Source organism: Taurulus bubalis, assembly GCF_910589615.1.
Source record: "Taurulus bubalis genome assembly, chromosome: 19".
In the NCBI taxonomy this organism is placed as follows: domain Eukaryota; kingdom Metazoa; phylum Chordata; class Actinopteri; order Perciformes; family Cottidae; genus Taurulus; species Taurulus bubalis.
Genome location: NC_136607.1, coordinates 2018758 through 2037500, shown reverse-complemented (window position 1 = coordinate 2037500; position 18743 = coordinate 2018758). Strand labels below are relative to the sequence as shown.

General features: G+C 43.4%; 1 protein-coding gene across 1 annotated transcript in view; it reads left to right on the top strand.

The window, feature by feature from the left end:
- Positions 1–14068, top strand: part of slc27a6 (solute carrier family 27 member 6) — a gene marked incomplete at its 5' end in the record, with an annotated part of 25961 nt that extends 11893 nt beyond the window's left edge. Inside the window, 8 exons of the mRNA XM_079235445.1 lie at positions 1724–1882; positions 4667–4791; positions 6464–6658; positions 9616–9706; positions 9793–9991; positions 11437–11534; positions 12560–12690; positions 13891–14068. Of these exons, the coding sequence (XP_079091571.1) occupies positions 1724–1882; positions 4667–4791; positions 6464–6658; positions 9616–9706; positions 9793–9991; positions 11437–11534; positions 12560–12690; positions 13891–14067 (1175 nt within the window). The 3' untranslated portion in view covers position 14068. The remainder of the gene's footprint in view (positions 1–1723; positions 1883–4666; positions 4792–6463; positions 6659–9615; positions 9707–9792; positions 9992–11436; positions 11535–12559; positions 12691–13890) is intronic.
- Between the last annotated feature and the right edge of the window lie 4675 nt (positions 14069–18743).

Below are 18743 nucleotides of genomic sequence, written 5' to 3'. Positions count from 1 at the left end.
ACTTGGCTTCCGTGTATCGATACAATATCGCCACGTAAACTATGGCGATACTATGCTGAATCGATTTCCCCCCCCCACCCTACTAGTTCTGCTTTATACTTGTTGTGGAAGTCCCAAACATGTGGGAACATCAAACGCCCTCGTGTTTGGGTTCATGACATCATCCGTCGCCGCACACAGCTCGGTGAATTTCACCGACTCCTCCAGGAACTGCGTCTGGCTTATCGCCGTAAAACGGATACCGATTCCTTCGTCCACCATGGAAATAACCACTAGTTCTGCTTTATACTTGTTGTGTAAACTCCACAAACGTGGGAACATCAAACTTCATGGTGTCTGGGTTCATAATATTATCCGTAAGATGGCCGTGATGACGGGCGGAGCTTCTCAACGCTGATTGGCTGACGCAACTCTGAGTCACGCAATTTTTTCTGTCCAGTGCTCTGTTCGCCCCGCGTCAAACACGCTATTCGTGCCACCTCAAACGCGCCTGGCGGAAAATTTGCGTTGCATCCAATTTACTCTGCATGTAAACTACTCGCGTGAATAATTCGCACGGCGTTTGGTGTGAATACGGCATTAGACTGTTCCTTGGCAACAAATCCACCCAACTAGCTCAGTCATGGTTGTGTTGGTAACGGTGCCTGAAGGCCCGCCAGCTTCTGCCCTGTGCGACCCGTCCTGTGTTCTGGATCTTTGCTGCTTTGTTGGGTTTGACTTGATGCCAAAGAACATGAACACATGACCACTCTGCTGGAACAGGGACATCATGATGATAACATGATGGTGTTCTTTTTAGTATTGATTAATTCATTTTTGTAATAAAAAAAAAAAGAACAACACTGGCCTGTGCTGCACAGTTCAAAGACATGCAGAAGGTGTAGGTCCTGCCTTTTTCCCAGTGCATGCTGGGACTTTGACTAACAACAGCATCCAGTAAATGAGTTCAACATCAGGCCGACAATATTCGTGAGGCATGCTTTATTTATATTTGGCGATTTATATATTACAGAAACATCTTCTTTTACATTTGTTATAAATTTGTGACCAATACAATTTGACGTTTCAATTCCAATTTTACAAGACAGCACATTTCAAATAAAGTACAATATTCCAATGCTATGATCTCAGGGGTAGATTTCAATATTCAGTGTCCAGTATTAGCATTAGCTTCTACAGTTTAAGAGCTGCGGGCATCATCAAGATAAAGTGAAAGCATTAATGCTGAGCATGACTTGAATGTCTCGGTTGGAGTTTGGGCTGATTCTTACGTCATGGGTTTTGATCGATGTCTCACTTTGAAATGAAAACCATTTCTTGAAAAATAGATGCCATTCATTTTCAGATAAATCTGTCTTAATTTACCGTGAGATCAGACACTAGAGGCTTGTTTCCACTGGACGTCATTCGTCCATCAGAACAGGACAGGCTCTCACTTCTGCTACTGTGACCTGAAGAGCGTCTTTAAGGCCACAGAGGGCGAGCGAGGGGAAACCCAGAGGACGACGTCCATGACTACGAGTCAGTGTGCGTTCTCCATTAATGGAGTCAGGAACCTTAATCACGAGCGAATGCAGCACCGCACGGCGTTTTGTTTCGTCGTCGTGCATGTAGCACGCGGCTGCCATGCTAACACTGGGTTCAGCTGTGCAGCAATGCAGCTAAAATGTTGTTGTTTTCATGCAATATAATGTCAAGCATATTTCTGTCTTCATGTCCACAGGGCTCCCTAAGGCTGCAGTGATCACTCATCTCCAGAGCTTGAAGGCAGCAGCAGGGTTTTGGGCGTTTGGAGCGACTGGAGACGACGTGATGTACATCCCTCTGCCGCTCTACCACAGCGCCGCTTCCCTGATCGGTATCGGAGGAACCATCGAGCTGGGTAGGCCCCGATATGTCGACATGACTCTTTCTTATGGATTCACTGTACAGTATGTTGGAAGTGTTTCTATTTGTATAGCTTGTCAGATGAAATCTAAACATATAGCATATATCCTTCTCGTCTCTTTGCCTGCTGCATTTACTGTTTGGCACATTGTCGCCATGAAAGGTTTGCAGAATTATCAATTTGCAGTTCCTGTTTGAATGGATGTACAGAATAACTTTTTAGAGAAAACTTGAAAACCTGAAGATTCCCAGGAGTTATGACTCTTAAGCACGCCACCCAGGTTTTATTTTGAAAACCCTCTGATCTCACTGTATCATAATATCCACATTATTGCTATGCTCAACCACTTAAAGGGCCTCGTGTTACACACAGAACGTGGCCGTGGTCCGGCGCCTTGCTATCTGAAAGCAGCGAGAGCTATGAGGCCACTGACCAACAAAAAAGTAGTCTAAAGTCAATGATTGATGTATTTCCAGCTATTTGAAGGGAACATTATTCAGACGGTAAGATGCACCTACATAAGCAGGTTCACCATGGAAAATCATGAGTGTCAAACACTTAGTTTTTCTATCTCTAAATTGAATGGGAAATGACTCGTTCATTGGTTTTATGATGATAAAAGTGGAATCGGCTACAAAAACTCGTAATATCATAAAATTTACCAAAATGTGGATGCAATTTAGGAAAATCTGGGTTTTATGAGCGAAATGAACAGAAACAACTTAGCTGCTATGTTTTGGTTTAATTTACGGGCTTTTCTGTTATGCTGCTGTTCTCCTCTACTGCGGTCAAACGAGCCCAAAAGATTTAACATGATATGAAAACAAAACCAATGTGCCTTTTCATATACGGTCAGATGGATTATTGAGCTGCCGCTTTGCTGAGCCACAGTGACAATAAAGGATCCTATTACCAAAGTAGGGCTACTTTATTAATATAAAATATAGGGCTGTCTACGTGCGCATACAGCCATACTCCTGCTACACAACAGTTCCCATAGACGCATAATGATCTACTTTCAAATCTAAAACGACCCAGCACCAGAGGGCATGAGCTGAACAACGTTTTGGTGGTTTTGTTGCGTAACAGGGACGGACTGCTGCCCACTGAGCTCAGTGTAGCTGCCAAACAACAGTGACCCCGTTGAGGACCCAATGTTCCACAACTAGTGGCCTAATGAGAGGCTTTGGAACAGGAAGTGGACACTGAAGACTATTATGGAGAATAGCATTGTTTTTGGTCATAGTTGCTGTGTTTGCCCTCTTCATAGAATAGAAGGGTCCAGTGTGTGAACCTTCATGTTTGGGTTTATAGAATATTACAGTGCGGTAGAAACTCTTTGTTTCAGCAACTGATTTAGAAGAAGAAAGGGAATGTTGCAGTTATGAAGTGGTTTTGGAAACGCAGTTCTAATCAGTTATCCTGTTGACGACTCTTTGGCTTCTGCGTTTGATCCAACTGCTACCAAAGGTTAGGTTCAACGTCCTTCCCTGGCAGATAAACTCCAGACAGGCTGTGCTCACAAACCTCGGCAAGGCCAACAAGATGTCGACACGCGGCCCTGGTCCACCGGCCTGGACTCAGTCAGCCTCTGAACCGCTTCGCTCAGCTGGAGACTGAAGACCGGGTCCCTGGTTTCATGGCTGGGTGGAAAAGATTATAGAAAAATAAAACAAAACTTGATGCACAATTTGGCTTGCCGATTTAGTGCGTAACAATAAACACAATGCAATATAGTATAAGACAGAATTTATGGACTCAGTGATGGAGGAGCAGAGGATGGACTCCATGATGGCAGTGTAGACGCGCACCATCATGGTGTTTGGTAGGTTGAACTTCTTCAGCTTCAACATCCTCTGATGGGGAGTCACACAGGGTGATGGGGAGTCACACGGGGAGACGGGGAGTCACACAGAGTGATGGGGAGTCACACAGGGAGACGGGGAGTCACACGGGGTGATGGGGAGTCACACGGGGTGATGGGGAGTCACACGGGGTGATGGGGAGTCACACGGGGTGATGGGGAGTCACACGGGGTGATGGGGAGTCACACGGGGTGATGGAGAGGGTGGGGCTGCGTTCTTCTGGAAGTCCACAACCATCCCCACTGTCTTCAGAGCGTTGAGCGCCAGGTGGTTTAGCCTCCACCAGGTGGTCAGACTCCCAGCTGGAGGCGGACTCGTCCCCACCAGAGATGAGTCCACAGAGGGTGGTGTCTTTTGCGAACTTCAGGAGCTGGAGTTCACCGGTTCCAGTCCCCGTAGGAGTCAAAGCATGGAGTGTGGCCACTTCGCCTCACTGCAGAGTTTCCCTTGAGCGACTGAACCCAGCCGTAATGCAGAGATTACATTTCACTTCTGCTGGGCACAATTGTTTGTGACATTATAAGTTTATTTACATTTTCATCACATTAAATACAGGTAGCCAGGTTTTTAATATTTTTTATGCAGGAGAGGAGAGCTCATTACACATGTGTCCCCGTATTTAAACTGATTCCTAAAACTAATGCAAAGTAGCCCACCAGAGGTCTAAATACATGTTTCCACTGCACATTTATTTTTTGATAAATTCACACACTTTAGTGCTGTGAGGTAAAGTTCCCCTCTGTGCTCCAACACAGATAGCAAAAAAAGCTAAATCTAATCAGGCAGCATCTTTAGTCTTATCTATCTATAAATATGATTTAAGATTCATATTTGCATTCATAAACAAATGTAGTAGAGCAAGCTGGTATGGAGAATATGATAATGTTATGTCATTGTTGGTGTCCCATCACAGGTGCCACCTGCGTCCTGAAGAAGAAGTTCTCAGCCTCCCAGTTCTGGAATGACTGTCGAAAACACGACGTAACTGTGTTCCAGTACATCGGAGAGCTCTGCAGATACCTGTGCAACCAGCCGGAGGTAAGCTGCTGTCTGAGGGTTAACGACCTCTTGCTGAACTAATAGCATGAGGTAACAGCTGTGACGACACCAACAGGCTGGTTTCATTTGTGTTGCCCTCCTCAATGAACATCATCTTTCTGGTTTGCTATGAAACAAATAAAGTAACTGTAGTTGTGGCCCTTTAGGAGTAATTCCCTTCTTTCCGTGTTTGTTGAAATTAATTTGTAGTCAAGTTTAGAAAGTGCTTTGTCTTCTTTCTGCCACCGAAACCTTCTCTTCAAAGCACCTGCAAGTTTTCTTCTTTCCTCAGCGTTCTATTCTATACTTGCCGACTGGTTTTTGACATGTACCAGAAACCGAATGAGTGAGTTAACGTCGAGCAGCGGGAAAAAGAAAAGGCATCAATGCTCTTTACAGTCAGCGCCACTTGTGAATCCGTCAAGTAAAATTGTGCACAACTGGAGCAGAAGGACAAGCAGGGCCTTTGTTTAGTGATGTCCTCCCATTGGTGGAGGCGCAGACATGCACACACACACACACACACACACACACACACACACACAGTGTGAGGGCAGAGACCATTGCTTCTGGAGGCCAGGCTCAATGTCCCCTTTGTCCACTCCCTCTGTCATTCGGCTGCGTGGGTGGAAGGCTGGCCGGGACCGTCCTCGCCACTGATTAGCAAATTAAAGACGTGGACACGTACGCCACATAAGCACTTTTTCACAAGGTGGATGTGCGCACACAAGCGTGAGTAGTGAGTACCAAGTACCGCCTGCAGGCCTCCGTATGCACAGAGACCGATGAGCAATCATGGCCAAATTGGGAAATGCGGGGTTCATACGGTCATGGAAAACCTGGAAAAGTCATGGAATTATAAAATGGTTATTTCCAGGCCTGGAAAAGTCCTTGGAAAAACTAAAATCCCCAAAGTTTAGTAAAAGTCATGTAAATGTGTTATATTCATGTGTTCATGTAAATGTGTTATATTCATGTGTTCATGTAAATGTGTTATATTCATGTGTTCATGACGTTCATTTACGCTGAGTTTGAAATAATTAATATGCTTTTAAAAGAGAGACTCAAAATATAAGCAGGCATACATACAGGCATCTATATAAATGTTTATTCTTTTAATCAAACTATTGTCTCATTCATTTGAGTCATTTAAGGTTTACTGTGTGCTTTGTGTTCTCATTGTTAGTTTAAATACTACATTTACTCACTTTTTACTGTTTACACCTAGATTTCACTAAATGTGTGTAATGGACATTTGGTTTAAAGTCATGGAAAAGTCATGGAATCCACTGGTCAGAATGTGTATGAACCCTGGAAATAAACAGGTCCTCTGTCTTTGTTAATAGATCCTCCACTTCTTCTTCTTCTGTTGTATCTGCCTGAGTAGTTGCTCAAGGTGTGTTGGTACACAGGGCTGGACTACCAACCAGGTCCAGACCCTCAACGGCTCCGTCTCATCGTGTCTCAATGTGTTCCATGGGCCTCCATGAGTGTGTGTTCCTTCCTTCCTGTGCTTGTTACACACACCAGATTGTTTTTCTCAATAGCCGCAGTTTGAAAGCTCGTTGCCGAACGCCTTCGAGAAACGATCATCTGTCGGATCTGCTTTGCTAACGTCCTCTCTCCCTCTCTCCCTCTCTCCCTCTCTCCCTCTCTCCCTCTCTCCCGCCAGACGGCGGAGGATCGGGTCCACAAGGTGCGGATGGGAGTCGGGAACGGGCTGCGGCAGGACGTGTGGCGGGACTTCCACAGTCGCTTTGGAGGCGTTAAGATGTGCGAGGTGTACGGCTCCACCGAGGGAAACCTGTGCTTCATGAACCACATCGGCAAGATCGGGACCGTGGGCCGCTCCAACTCCTTCTATCGGGTGAGTACCCGTGACCTCGAGTGAGTACCCGTGACCTCGAGTGAGTACCCGTGACCTCGAGTGAGTACTCCTTACCTCGAGTGAGTACTCCTTACCTCGAGTGAGTACTACTTACCTCGAGTGAGTACTCCTTACCTCGAGTGAGTACTACTTACCTTGAGTGAGTACTCCTTACCTCGAGTGAGTACTCCTTACCTCGAGTGAGTACTCCTTACCTCGAGTGAGTACTCCTTACCTCGAGTGAGTACTACTTACCTCGAGTGAGTACCCGTGACCTCGAGTGAGTACTCCTTACCTCGAGTGAGTACTACTTACCTCGAGTGAGTACTACTTACCTCGAGTGAGTACCCGTGACCTCGAGTGAGTACTCCGTGACCTCGAGTGAGTACCCGTGACCTCGGGTGAGTACCCGTGACCTCGGGTGAGTACCCGTGACCTCGAGTGAGTACCCGTGACCTCGAGTGAGTACTCCTTACCTCGGGTGAGTACCCGTGACCTCGAGTGAGTACTCCTTACCTCGGGTGAGTACTCCTTACCTCGGGTGAGTACTCCTTACCTCGAGTGAGTACTCCTTACCTCGAGTGAGTACTCCTTACCTCGAGTGAGTACTCCTTACCTCGAGTGAGTACTCCTTATCTCGAGTGAGTACTCGTGAGCTTATAGGAAGGCTTCACCCACAAAATGAGCGTTGACTCACAGTTACCCGCAGAGTTCTGAGGCTAACGTTTCCCTTGGAGGTGTGAGGTCTGGAGATGTGTTTTTATGCAAATAACTCTATAAATGACAAAGTAAAAGAATAACATTTACATTTTTGAAGATTTACATTGAAAATAAAGCCAGGAGCCGTGAAAAGAAAAAGAAAAAACAATATATTAAGAAATAAAAAAAATAATGTTGTATGTAGACATGATTAATAACACCATAATTGCTGTGACAAAGACTGTAATGTTAACTTTTTCAAACAATATATATCTCATATACAAACTGCTATCAAAAAGTGATTTGTGATGACTGAATAATCCTAGAACATGTTGTTGACTTTCACCCTGCTGTGCACATCACATGCAGGCAGTGGGTTTTTCAGGTGGACAGATGCAAAACCAGAAAATTACACAATTTGTCATTTCTATTTAACACATTTGAACACAGGTGATAATCAACAGCACTTCTGTTACACTGTGTAACTGTCGCTTGCCTGTTTGTTACCGCATTGTGCCGCTGCTTTTATGTTTGGTAATCCTCTCAGGAAGATGATTAAGACCCTGAAGGCTGTTCTTGACCCTCTTACAGGAGATCTGTCAGGTCCTGTGTAGCCGTCCTCCTCAGAGGGCGTTGAGCGGTCAACCAGCTGATTGTACTCTACAGGTCATGAACACCTGTGGTATCTAATTTAACAATGACTGACTTTCTGAAGCATATCATAACAAAGATTTCTCCTAAATACCACAAGAAGACACCGAGCTCCACAGCAACACCAGAGAGGATCTATGTGGGAGTCGGGGTCACAAACCTTTGACATTTGGAGATTTCTGCAAGAATTACATTTTCCAGACTCTCAGTCTCAGTCCACAAGAGTCTCCGGTACCCGGTCATAACGGGTTTGTGCAATTCTAAGACTGTGCTGAAATATTTAAAAACACCATTTTTAGATAGGCGCAAATAACACATTTATGCTGCATGCAAAAACAAAAGGATAGTTTTGGTCTAAACTGCATGTGGTTATCATAAAGATGTTAATTTACATATCTTGATGGAGAGGTCAAGGGAATACGGCCGTATCTAAATGTAGCCCAACATTGTCGCGCTGGCTCCGCCCCCTCAAGCAAGCGCGGTGGTTTCTGGTTTAATTGGACAAAAAAAAGACAACAAATGTTATCCGTCTTCTTACAAAAAAAATAAAACATACAGATGTATGTTTTACAAGAAAAAAAACAGCAGAAAAAAAAACTAAAACTAAAAAATACAATCACCCCGACACCCCTTTATTATCTTTTACATACATTTGCATACACAGACCTGCTTTTACCTGAACACACGCATCCCGCCCACGAGCGCCTGACCACTCCTCTGATTAGTTATAAAAGCCATTAGATGTGTCCGTGCTCGTTCATCTGTATGTTTTCATAGGACAGTGTTACAATACAGAAGGTATGCTAATTATATATTTAATGCAACACAATAATCATGTTTATTTTGTGGTCATTATAACAATATTATGCGACGTAATTGATGGTGTAATTAATTAATAATTACAATGCATTGTAGGTCAGTGGTTGTGTGTGTCTCTCCATGATGTCATCATCCTGCACGAGGAGTTGTAGAGTTGTAGGGCCTGAGCTGCACGCCTGAGGCTGAGGGAGGTATTAGCCTCGCTAATGCTGCTCTGTTCATCACTTACATCAGAGTGGTTACATGTGTTGAGCTGTAATCTCTGACCTATTCTTAGGTCTGTCTGCTTTTCCTGCTGGCTTACAGACCGTTATAAAATATAGTCTCAAGGGAGTTTATAGCACATGTCAGGACACATGGGAGCCTTGAAGAGGCATCAGCCGCTAGATGTCCTATTTTATTAACCTGGAATTAAAATGGCTTTTTATTTGGATTTCATGTAAAGGACCTACACAAAATATGCAGAATTGGTTAATTAAAGTTAAATGAAACGATAACTGGTGTGTGCATATGTATTTGCACACACCCTTTGCTATGAAGCCCATTAAAAAGATCTGGTGCTCGCAAATAATCTACAGAAGTCAGAACGTTATTACGTTAGACGCCTGAATTCCTTACACAACCAGGAGGTGGCGCCAAATTCATGCGTCTCTGAATCTGGACCAATATTAGAACGGTACAGAATGCCTGCTGTGAAAAGTATGTGATTTGTAAGCTGAGGTTGATTGTTCCGTTCATCACTTTAGATTTAAATAAATTCAATGATATTCCCCTTATTTTGTGTGCAGCTCCTGTTCAAGTACGACCTGGTGAAGTACGACATGGTGAACGATGAGCCGGTGAAGGATGCGTATGGCTTCTGTCAGCGGGTGGAAAAGGGTGAGAGTGCAGCTGCACCACCACGTCTGTCCTTTAAGGTTTTAAGAGTCGTTTGTTTTGATCTGAGCTGTCGTGTCCTGGTCCAGGTGAGACCGGCCTGTTGCTGTCCAAGGTGAGCCCCTTGAGTCCGTTCTTTGGCTACGCTGGAAGCAAGCAGCTGACGGAAAGGAAGCTGATGAGGAACGTGTTCGTGAAGGGAGACGCCCACTTCAACACGGGCGACCTCATGGCCGAAGACCAGGAGGGCTTCATCTGCTTCAGAGACCGAGTGGGAGACACCTTCAGGTACAGTGGGACCAGATGTCTGCCGGGACGAACCGAGCACCGAGACCTTTCAATGAGCGATGATGTTGTAGTCTTTCATTGGTACCAAGTATCTTTTTTACCCTATGGTCCCATGTTTTTCTGTCTAAGTGACTAACAGAAAACCCTTTTTTAAATTGGTCCAGAATTGAGTGAGAAGAGCGCTGCAGCCACTAAACAGGCGGCAATGAAATCCTATTGGACGAATCCTCACCGTCGGTTTTACATCCGTTAAAAGTGCTTGTTTTATAAGTGTCTTTATTATAAGAGACATGGAATATAATCCAGGTTCATAAATACTAAAGTTAAAGTTTTTTTGTTTCAGTAGAAAGCTGAGTTTCTGAAGAGTGAAGCGAATGCGAAAAGAATCCTAAACCTGCATTCTCTCTCCTGACCGCCAGGGGGTGACTCCTCTGGTTGTATAGAAGTCTATGCTTCATGTGTTAAAGCTGCATTCTCTCTACTGACCACCAGGGGGCGACACCTCTGGTTGTATAGAAGTATATGCTTCATGTGTTAAAGCTGCATTCTCTCTCCTGACCACCAAGGGGCGACACCTCTGGTTGTATAGAAGTATATGCTTCATGTGTTAAAGCTGCATTCTCTCTCCTGACCACCAGGGGGCGACACCTCTGGTTGTATAGAAGTATATGCTTCATGTGTTAAAGCTGCATTCTCTCTACTGACCACCAGGGGGCGACTCCTCTGGTTGTATAGAAGTCTATATAAATGACTCTACTTCTCTTGATGTATTCCCTCAGTAAACATTGTAAACATGAGTTTATGTCTCAATCTCTAGTTTCAAGTCTTCTTCAATACAGCATGATGTTCATTTAGTAAGTTATGGTCATTTAGAGTCAAACAGACCATAAAGCAGGGGACGCTTTAGGGCGGGGCTTACTGTGATTGACAGGTCGACACCAGAGACGTATACTTCAATAAATACATCCTCTTACTTTTAGTGCATACTGCAGCTACTCTCATAAAGTACATAGTGTAGCATGCAGTTTTTCATTCAACATACTACTTCCTCATCACATGGCACCTCCTGCGCATATGTCCGCTGAGCAAAGGATTGTGGGTCAGAACAGCCAGAAAAGCGTGCTGGCTTGCGTACTTCAAAATGCGACCAGACGCAGGAGAACATCCTGGTATTTTTTGCATACTGTATTTGACACACTGTGCATTAAGACATGCGACATCTTTTTTTCTGGCATACTAAGTAGTGAGGCATTATGGGTATTGGAAAGCACAGGTAGGTTCCCGGTTGGTCGATAAAGCGTGCAGCCAGACTTTAGAGAGGGAACACATGCAGGTTTTGTCTTTGTTGAATATTTGGCCGTTAAAAACAACAGATTTTACTTTGAAAGTTTCAGTTTTATATTCAGGGTTCTTTTTTTTTATTCATCCTGTTTCCCTGATTTCAGGTGGAAGGGTGAGAATGTAGCAACGACGGAGGTCACGGAGACTCTCGGGCTGGTGGATTTCATCCAGGAAGTCAATGTGTACGGAGTGGAAGTGCGAGGTGTGTTTTTAAAACTCATCTATGATAACATGAGTGCCTTTTGAGAACTTCCAGTTGAGATGTTTTCACACTAGTGCCACCTGTAATAACTTTAATGCCGCAGTAGTTTGCAGCTAAGTGAGCCGAGCTGTTTCTAGTCCTGATGAGGACGGCCGACCCAGAGCTGGAGAGCGATGACATTGACAGGGTTCTTACAGTCATGGAATTTTAAAATGGTTATTTCCAGGCCTGGAAAAGTCCTTGAAAAAAAATAAAATCCCCAAAGTTTAGTAAAAGTCATGTAAATGTGTTATATTCATGTGTTCATGACGTTCATTTACGCTGAGTTTGAAATAATTTATATGCTTTTAAAAGAAAGACGCTCAAAATATAGCAGGCATACGCAGGCATCTATATACCGTAAAAGTCGGGTTACAAGCCGCTCCTACCTCCGGTCAGTGTCCTCGCTGTAGCATGCTACGAGCAGCGCTGCAGCTAGCTAGCGCTGCTGCTGCTACCAGCCGCTGCTGCTAGCTAGAGCTGCTGCTGCTGCTGCTGCTAGCGCTGCTGCTGCTACTGCCCACGTCCCCTCTGCCAAAGTCGGGTGTCGAGCCTGGTCCCGCTACCTTCGGTGGTTTTCGGGGAGCTAGCGGAAGTTAGCGGAGAGCTAACTTCAGCAGAGGAAGCTTCAGGAGAAGAGCTAGCGGAAGTTAGCGGGGAAGTAACGGAGCGCTAGCAGCTGCCACAGCTGGCTACAGCGGGGAGCTAACGGGGACACTGACCGAAGGTAGTAGCGGCTTGTAACCCGACTTTTACGGTAATTGTTTATTCTTTTAATCAAACTATTGTCTCATTCATTTGTGTCATTTAAGGTTTACTGTATGCTTTGTATTCTCATTGTTAGTTTAAATACTACATTTACTCACTTTTTACTGTTTACACCCAGATTTCACTAAGTGTTTGCTCATGGAAATGTGGTGTAAAGTCCTGAAACCCATTGGTCAGAATGTGTGTGAACCCTGCATTGACCCGTGTCGTCCACTCAGGCCACGAGGGGAGAGCGGGGATGGCCGCCGTGATCGTGAGGCCGGGCCGGGCGCTGGACGGGAGGAAGCTGTTCGAGCACGTGATGAGGGACGTCCCGGCGTACGCTCGCCCGCTGTTCATACGGCTGCAGGTACCTGTGGGGGAGTTTACCTTCATTCTGGACGCAACCGCTGGAAACAGGCGTGTTAGACACTAAGTACAAAGTACATGATTTCCCTCTGCTGTCGTGAATACAAAGTATAAAGTAGCACAGTATGGAAATACTCAAGTAAAGTACAAGACGTTTTCTCTGAACACCAGAAGCAAACATAAATAGAAGCCCAGACATTGATGGGTTTGAGGGTTATTGAGATGTTGTTTATTGATCCATAAGCAGGCGGACTCTCACGCCTCCTCCTGAGAACAAAGAAACCTGTTTTCATTGCCTCATCAGCTCAATCTACAGATCTAAACCCTTTGACTATTTCACGAAAGCACATTCCTTCCATGAAACGCACGTCTTAAACCAACCAACTCAGATATTTAAGGAATTCTACCCTCACAGCTGGAGTAAACATACTGTGAATGCAGTCCATTCACACAGTGCACTGGCAGCAGCAGCAGCCATGTGCTCGCTCGGTTTGTGTGTTACGCCATCTAGTGGCCGTTAGGCGCCACTGCCGTGCCTCAGAGGAACCGTGAATGAGGACAAATGAATGCAATGAAGGTGAATGTCCTGTGTTTTATTGACCCGTCCATCGGCCCTGACTTCCTCCCTCTGTGGACTCTGTAACCCTTTACATTATGTCACATGACTTCCTCCCTCTGTGGACTCTGTAACCCTTTACATTATGTCACATGACTTCCTTCTCTGCTCCCATCCTAATGATCCCACTAAGGTTTGGTTCCTTTTTTTTGTATCAGTGATCTACCGTGTAGATGGATGATAACAGCCTTGATAACCGAGGTCTTCTCACACATATGAGGCTGAGGAAACCCATCCAGTCAGCGGGGACTTCTCCTTTAGTGTGTTTCCTTTAACTAGCCTTCTTTATTTAACCAGTATGAATGATGACCTGAATGATGGTATTTCAATCAAATTTGACTTTGCTCCTTTAGAAAATATTGTGGGTCTTTGGTCTTGTCTCACGGCGCTATGGCAAAGTGAAGGAAACGTTCTGGACATCTTTTGTTGCTGATTAATATTTGGTTGATGAACTAGTCATGTGCACGGCGGTAAAATATGTCGGCAATGATAAATCACCTGTTGTATCACCGTAGATCTCAAGTAAAGTTCCAGACATCAGACAGTTCGTGCTCAATATAAAACGTATTGCTGTTTCCTCCTCAGGAGGTCATGGAGATGACGAGCACCTTCAAGCAGCAGAAGTTCCAGCTGGTGCAGAGCGGCTTCGACCCCTCTGCGACCTCTGACCCGCTCTATGTGCTGGACTACCAGCAGGAGAGCTACGTCCCTCTCACGGACGCCATCTACCGGAGCATCCTCGCCGGAGAACGCAAGCTGTAGAACCCCAACGCGGACGAAGTCAACGCGGACGAGGCAACAGAAAACAGTGAACAGTCAAATCATGAACTGAGATGAGGTGGTGAACTGAAGATGAGGTGGTGAACTGAAGATGAGGTGGTGAACTGAAGATGAGGTGGTGAACTGAAGATGAGGACTGAAGATGAGGTGGTGAACTGAAGATGAGGTGGTGAACTGAAGATGAGGTGGTGAACTGAAGATGAGGACTGAAGATGAGGTGGTGAACTGAAGATGAGGTGGTGAACAGAAGATGAGGTGGTGAACTGAAGATGAGGACTGAAGATGAGGTGGTGAACTGAAGATGAGGTGGTGAACTGAAGATGAGGACTGAAGATGAGGTGGTGAACTGAAGATGAGGTGGTGAACAGAAGATGAGGTGGTGAACAGAAGATGAGGTGGTGAACTGAAGATGAGGTGGTGAACTGAAGATGAGGTGGTGAACTGAAGATGAGGTGGTGAGCTGAAGATGAGGTAGTGAACAGAAGATGAGGTGGTGAACAGAAGATGAGGTGGTGAACAGAAGATGAGGTGGTGAACTGAAGATGAGGTGGTGAACAGAAGATGAGGTGGTGAACTGAAGATGAGGTGGTGAACAGAAGATGAGGTGGTGAACAGAAGATGAGGTGGTGAACTGAAGATGAGGTGGTGAACTGAAGATGAGGTGGTGAACTGAAGATGAGGTGGTGAACAGAAGATGAGGTGGTGAACTGAAGATGAGGTGGTGAACTGAAGATGAGGTGAACAGAAGATGAGGTGGTGAACAGAAGATGAGGTGGTGAACTGAAGATGAGGTGGTGAACTGAAGATGAGGTGGTGAACAGAAGATGAGGTGGTGAACAGAAGATGAGGTGGTGAACTGAAGATGAGGTGGTGAACAGAAGATGAGGTGAACTGAGGTCTGAGTGCAAAGCCATCGTCTAGTTATTGGACTACAGAAGACCAGGATGAGTTGATCGCACACACTTTGTTAAACAAAACCTCCGATGAACAGTATGCACCTGAACGCATCACTTCAACAGAGACGCTGACCTGGTTTGTCGTTTGATGAAAGCGCTGCAAAACAAATACAGCGTATCTCTTTAATTACTGAAGTCAGTACATTTTAACGGGTACAAGAAGTTACCCTACATTTACATATCAATTAGACATATTTGACAAATTTGTTAATGATAAGTTTGAGCTATTATTAAGGTTGGGATGTTGGTTTACATTATGGTTTTAAGTATTTTCAGCTGTAAATTAATCATTAATATCTGGGTTAATCTTTAGTAAGTACTTTTTAAGGTTTACTCAGATTTGGTCTAAATTAATAAATGGATTATTATTCATATTAATATTTACAGTTGTTTTTAATGGTCTTTCTGTATGGATTAAGAGGGTAAATTGTTGTTTTATGTTTCCCATAAAATCAATTGAAAGTGCCTTGATCATATCCGTACTAAAGGATTCATTGATGGGATTCTGAGGTCCAAAATGTTTGAAAAGAAAGATTCTAACGAATGAACGGTTCACTGATGTTTCTGCTACTTTGCTGACAGTCGAATTGTTTAAAATGTGTTCGTGGACAAGCCAACATATTTATCAGGGATGAATTTTCTTTCACTGATTTGACTTATTTAGCAAAATGACGTTGACCAATCACAGCGAAGAGTTTGTTTGATTCATATTATTCATGAAAAGCTCAAAAGTGCCCAGATATTCAGACATATCAAAGGTTTTCTTTTAATTCTGTGAATGTTTTGATTCCACCATTTATTTATTTAAATTTCTATTTTTTTCTTGTGTTTTATTGTTAATGTGCTGCTAAAAATATTGACAGACATTCATGCTTGGGAAACCTTTCTGAGTTAAATGAGTGTTACTGTTAACATGGAAAGGTCTTACTGCAGCGCATCAATGATGCAGCATCAGGGGATTGAACCATCGACCACAATAAGCTTCAGAGTTCTGCTCACGTATTTAATTCCAGTGTATCACCAGATAATGTTTGTAACGTTCTAGTAAATAAACACACATAACAGTGACTGAATAAACGGAGGCACTTTATTTATACAACCTTTCATGAACAGGAGGCAACACAACAACTCAACACTCTCCTCCTCCAGCGGGGAGTCTGGAGAAAGTGGACAAAGGATTCTAGATTTTAAAAGTGATCCAACCTAAAAACCCAGTCCAGTGTTTCCAGCTCTTTTCCAATGAAGGTAGCTAGCAGCATTAGCTCCAAAAGATGCTAAATCTGGCAAAGTCGGCCACGCAGTCCCTCCCAGGCCACGCCCCCATCCTGTACAGGTGTACTATGTTAAGGTGTGATGTCCTTCATCCATTCAGTAACACAACCAGCTGGCAATACTTTCACCTGAAACATCTATTCTATCTATATCAGTCCAACCGGTGGCTTTAAATGGGAACAACTAGCAAAGAAAAGCCAGAGCTACCCGTTAGAGACATCATTATGTTCAATAAAGAGCTGCATGAATGAATTCTAAAACCTGGAAATTCATTTTTGCACTTCTGATTCCCTCGTCACAAAGTCGATTAGTTTTTTTAAATTAGTTTTTGGTTAGATGCCTGAAATGAGCTCTGTGGTTCACGTCAACTCATTTACACGTTCTGTTCTACGACATCAAATAAGTAGTAATATCTATTGAATTCTATATTCACGCTTTAAAAACCATAGAAATGGTATTTATTGCTAAACAAATCGTGTAAGTATCTTAAATGTTTGTTTGCCACAGAGTTTGTTTTCTGCAATTACCCAAAGGCCAGTGGTGATATCCCATTGGCTCTGGAGAAGCAGGGCGGGGCTAAGAATCTGTCATCAGTCACATTGCAGACATGAGTATAACTCCTCTGGCTGATCAAACATCCAGCGACCTCCATGACTCTCTGATGTTATGGAGTAGAAGTATAAAGTAGCAGAACATTAAACATTCTTGGGTACAAAAACCTCAAAATGTACTTAAGTGACTGTTCTTGAATCACAGTACTTGTGTTTAAGTATCCTTTTTTTATTTCTTTTTTTTCAAATATACTTACATTTACAACAGAGAATGTGCACAATATGCCAAGGGATCAGCGAAGAAGTATTTCCTTTTTCCTTTCTTTTGTGTGTGTGTGTGTGTGTGTGTGTGTGTGTGTGTGTGTGTGTGTGTGTGTGTGTGTGTGTGTGTGTGTGTGTGTGTGTGTGTGTGTGTGTGTGTTGATCTGTTGCTGTTATGCAGTAGTAATGCATAAAGTGACAGGAAAGTAGAGCAAACAGACAACGTAAAGTGGGAAATGAGAATAAATGCAACTTATAAAAAAAGTAAAAAATTGAAAATAAGGAAAGATAATGAATCATAACACGCCCACCCACAACCCCACACACACACACACACACACACACACACACACACACACACACACACACACACACACACGGCCTTTACATGTGTTCAGAGTGTGTAGTACATGGGTTTGGTTCCAGTGAATCAGATGAAGGACAGAACCCGACGCGCCTCAGTCATTCAGCAACACAGGTCTTACACATAGGAAATGAAAAGCTGCCACTTGCTCATGAAATGGTCATTACAGCCTCTAAGTGTATATTTAATTTTTTCAAGAGTGGTAATTGTAGCTGTACTTAGATTGCATTGTAATATCAAAATCCTATAATTACCTCCATAAACACTTAAAATGTATTCTGTGCTCCTATTACAGTAATGTTGTCATATTGATTTTAAACAGCAGATGGCACCAACATGTTTACCATTAGTGGAAGTACTCTGATCATTTACTGAAGTAAAAGTACAAATACCACAGTGTAACAATACACCTTTACAACTAGAGGTGCTTCATGAAGATCAGAACCAGAACCATTTATTGCCATGTATGTTTTTAACAATAACAATAAACATTTAACGATAAACAAAGTGCAATAATGGGAGGAATATTTACAATGAAATCTACTATTCTACATACAACATTTAAATAAAGTGCACAGACAACAGATGACAGTGCTTCAGGTTCTTAGCATTATCTACTGAAAGTATCACAAGTGAAAGTACTAATGATGTCATAACGATGAGTGTGACGCCACGAGGGAGGATGTTTGTTTGTTTTTCATGGTTGAGAATATGTGTCGAAGAATAAGTCACTTATAAAGATGTTATCGTTATTATGGGTATTTAGATGATAAAGATATGGCACAAAAATAGCATTTATTCATATATTTAAAAAGATGACTGCAGCTTAGGATAAAATACATATTTCCAATACAATTCTTTGGAAATGTAAATACAAAATGTAAGTTACTTAATATATTATTTGCACATTTAAAGAGAAACACACAGATACACAGAAAACAAACCTCCAGTTCTTCTAAAGCAAACAAAAATATAAATAGTTGAGTACGAGCGTGGGAGCAGAGCGCAGGTTATTTAATGAAACTCAGAGTTCACCGCCTGAGGGTGAAGATGATGACTTTAAAAGCTCAAATGAGTCAGACTGTAAGTGGTAGACTGATCTGAGAGCAGCTCACAGGTGTGTGAGGCTCCTCCCCCTCACTGAACGATAGTCAGCTCCCACTGGAATGGAAGATGCCTTTATGTTGACATTCTAACATCCATAGATCACCATCAATATTGACATCCATAATGTTTACTGTGACTCCGGTGATG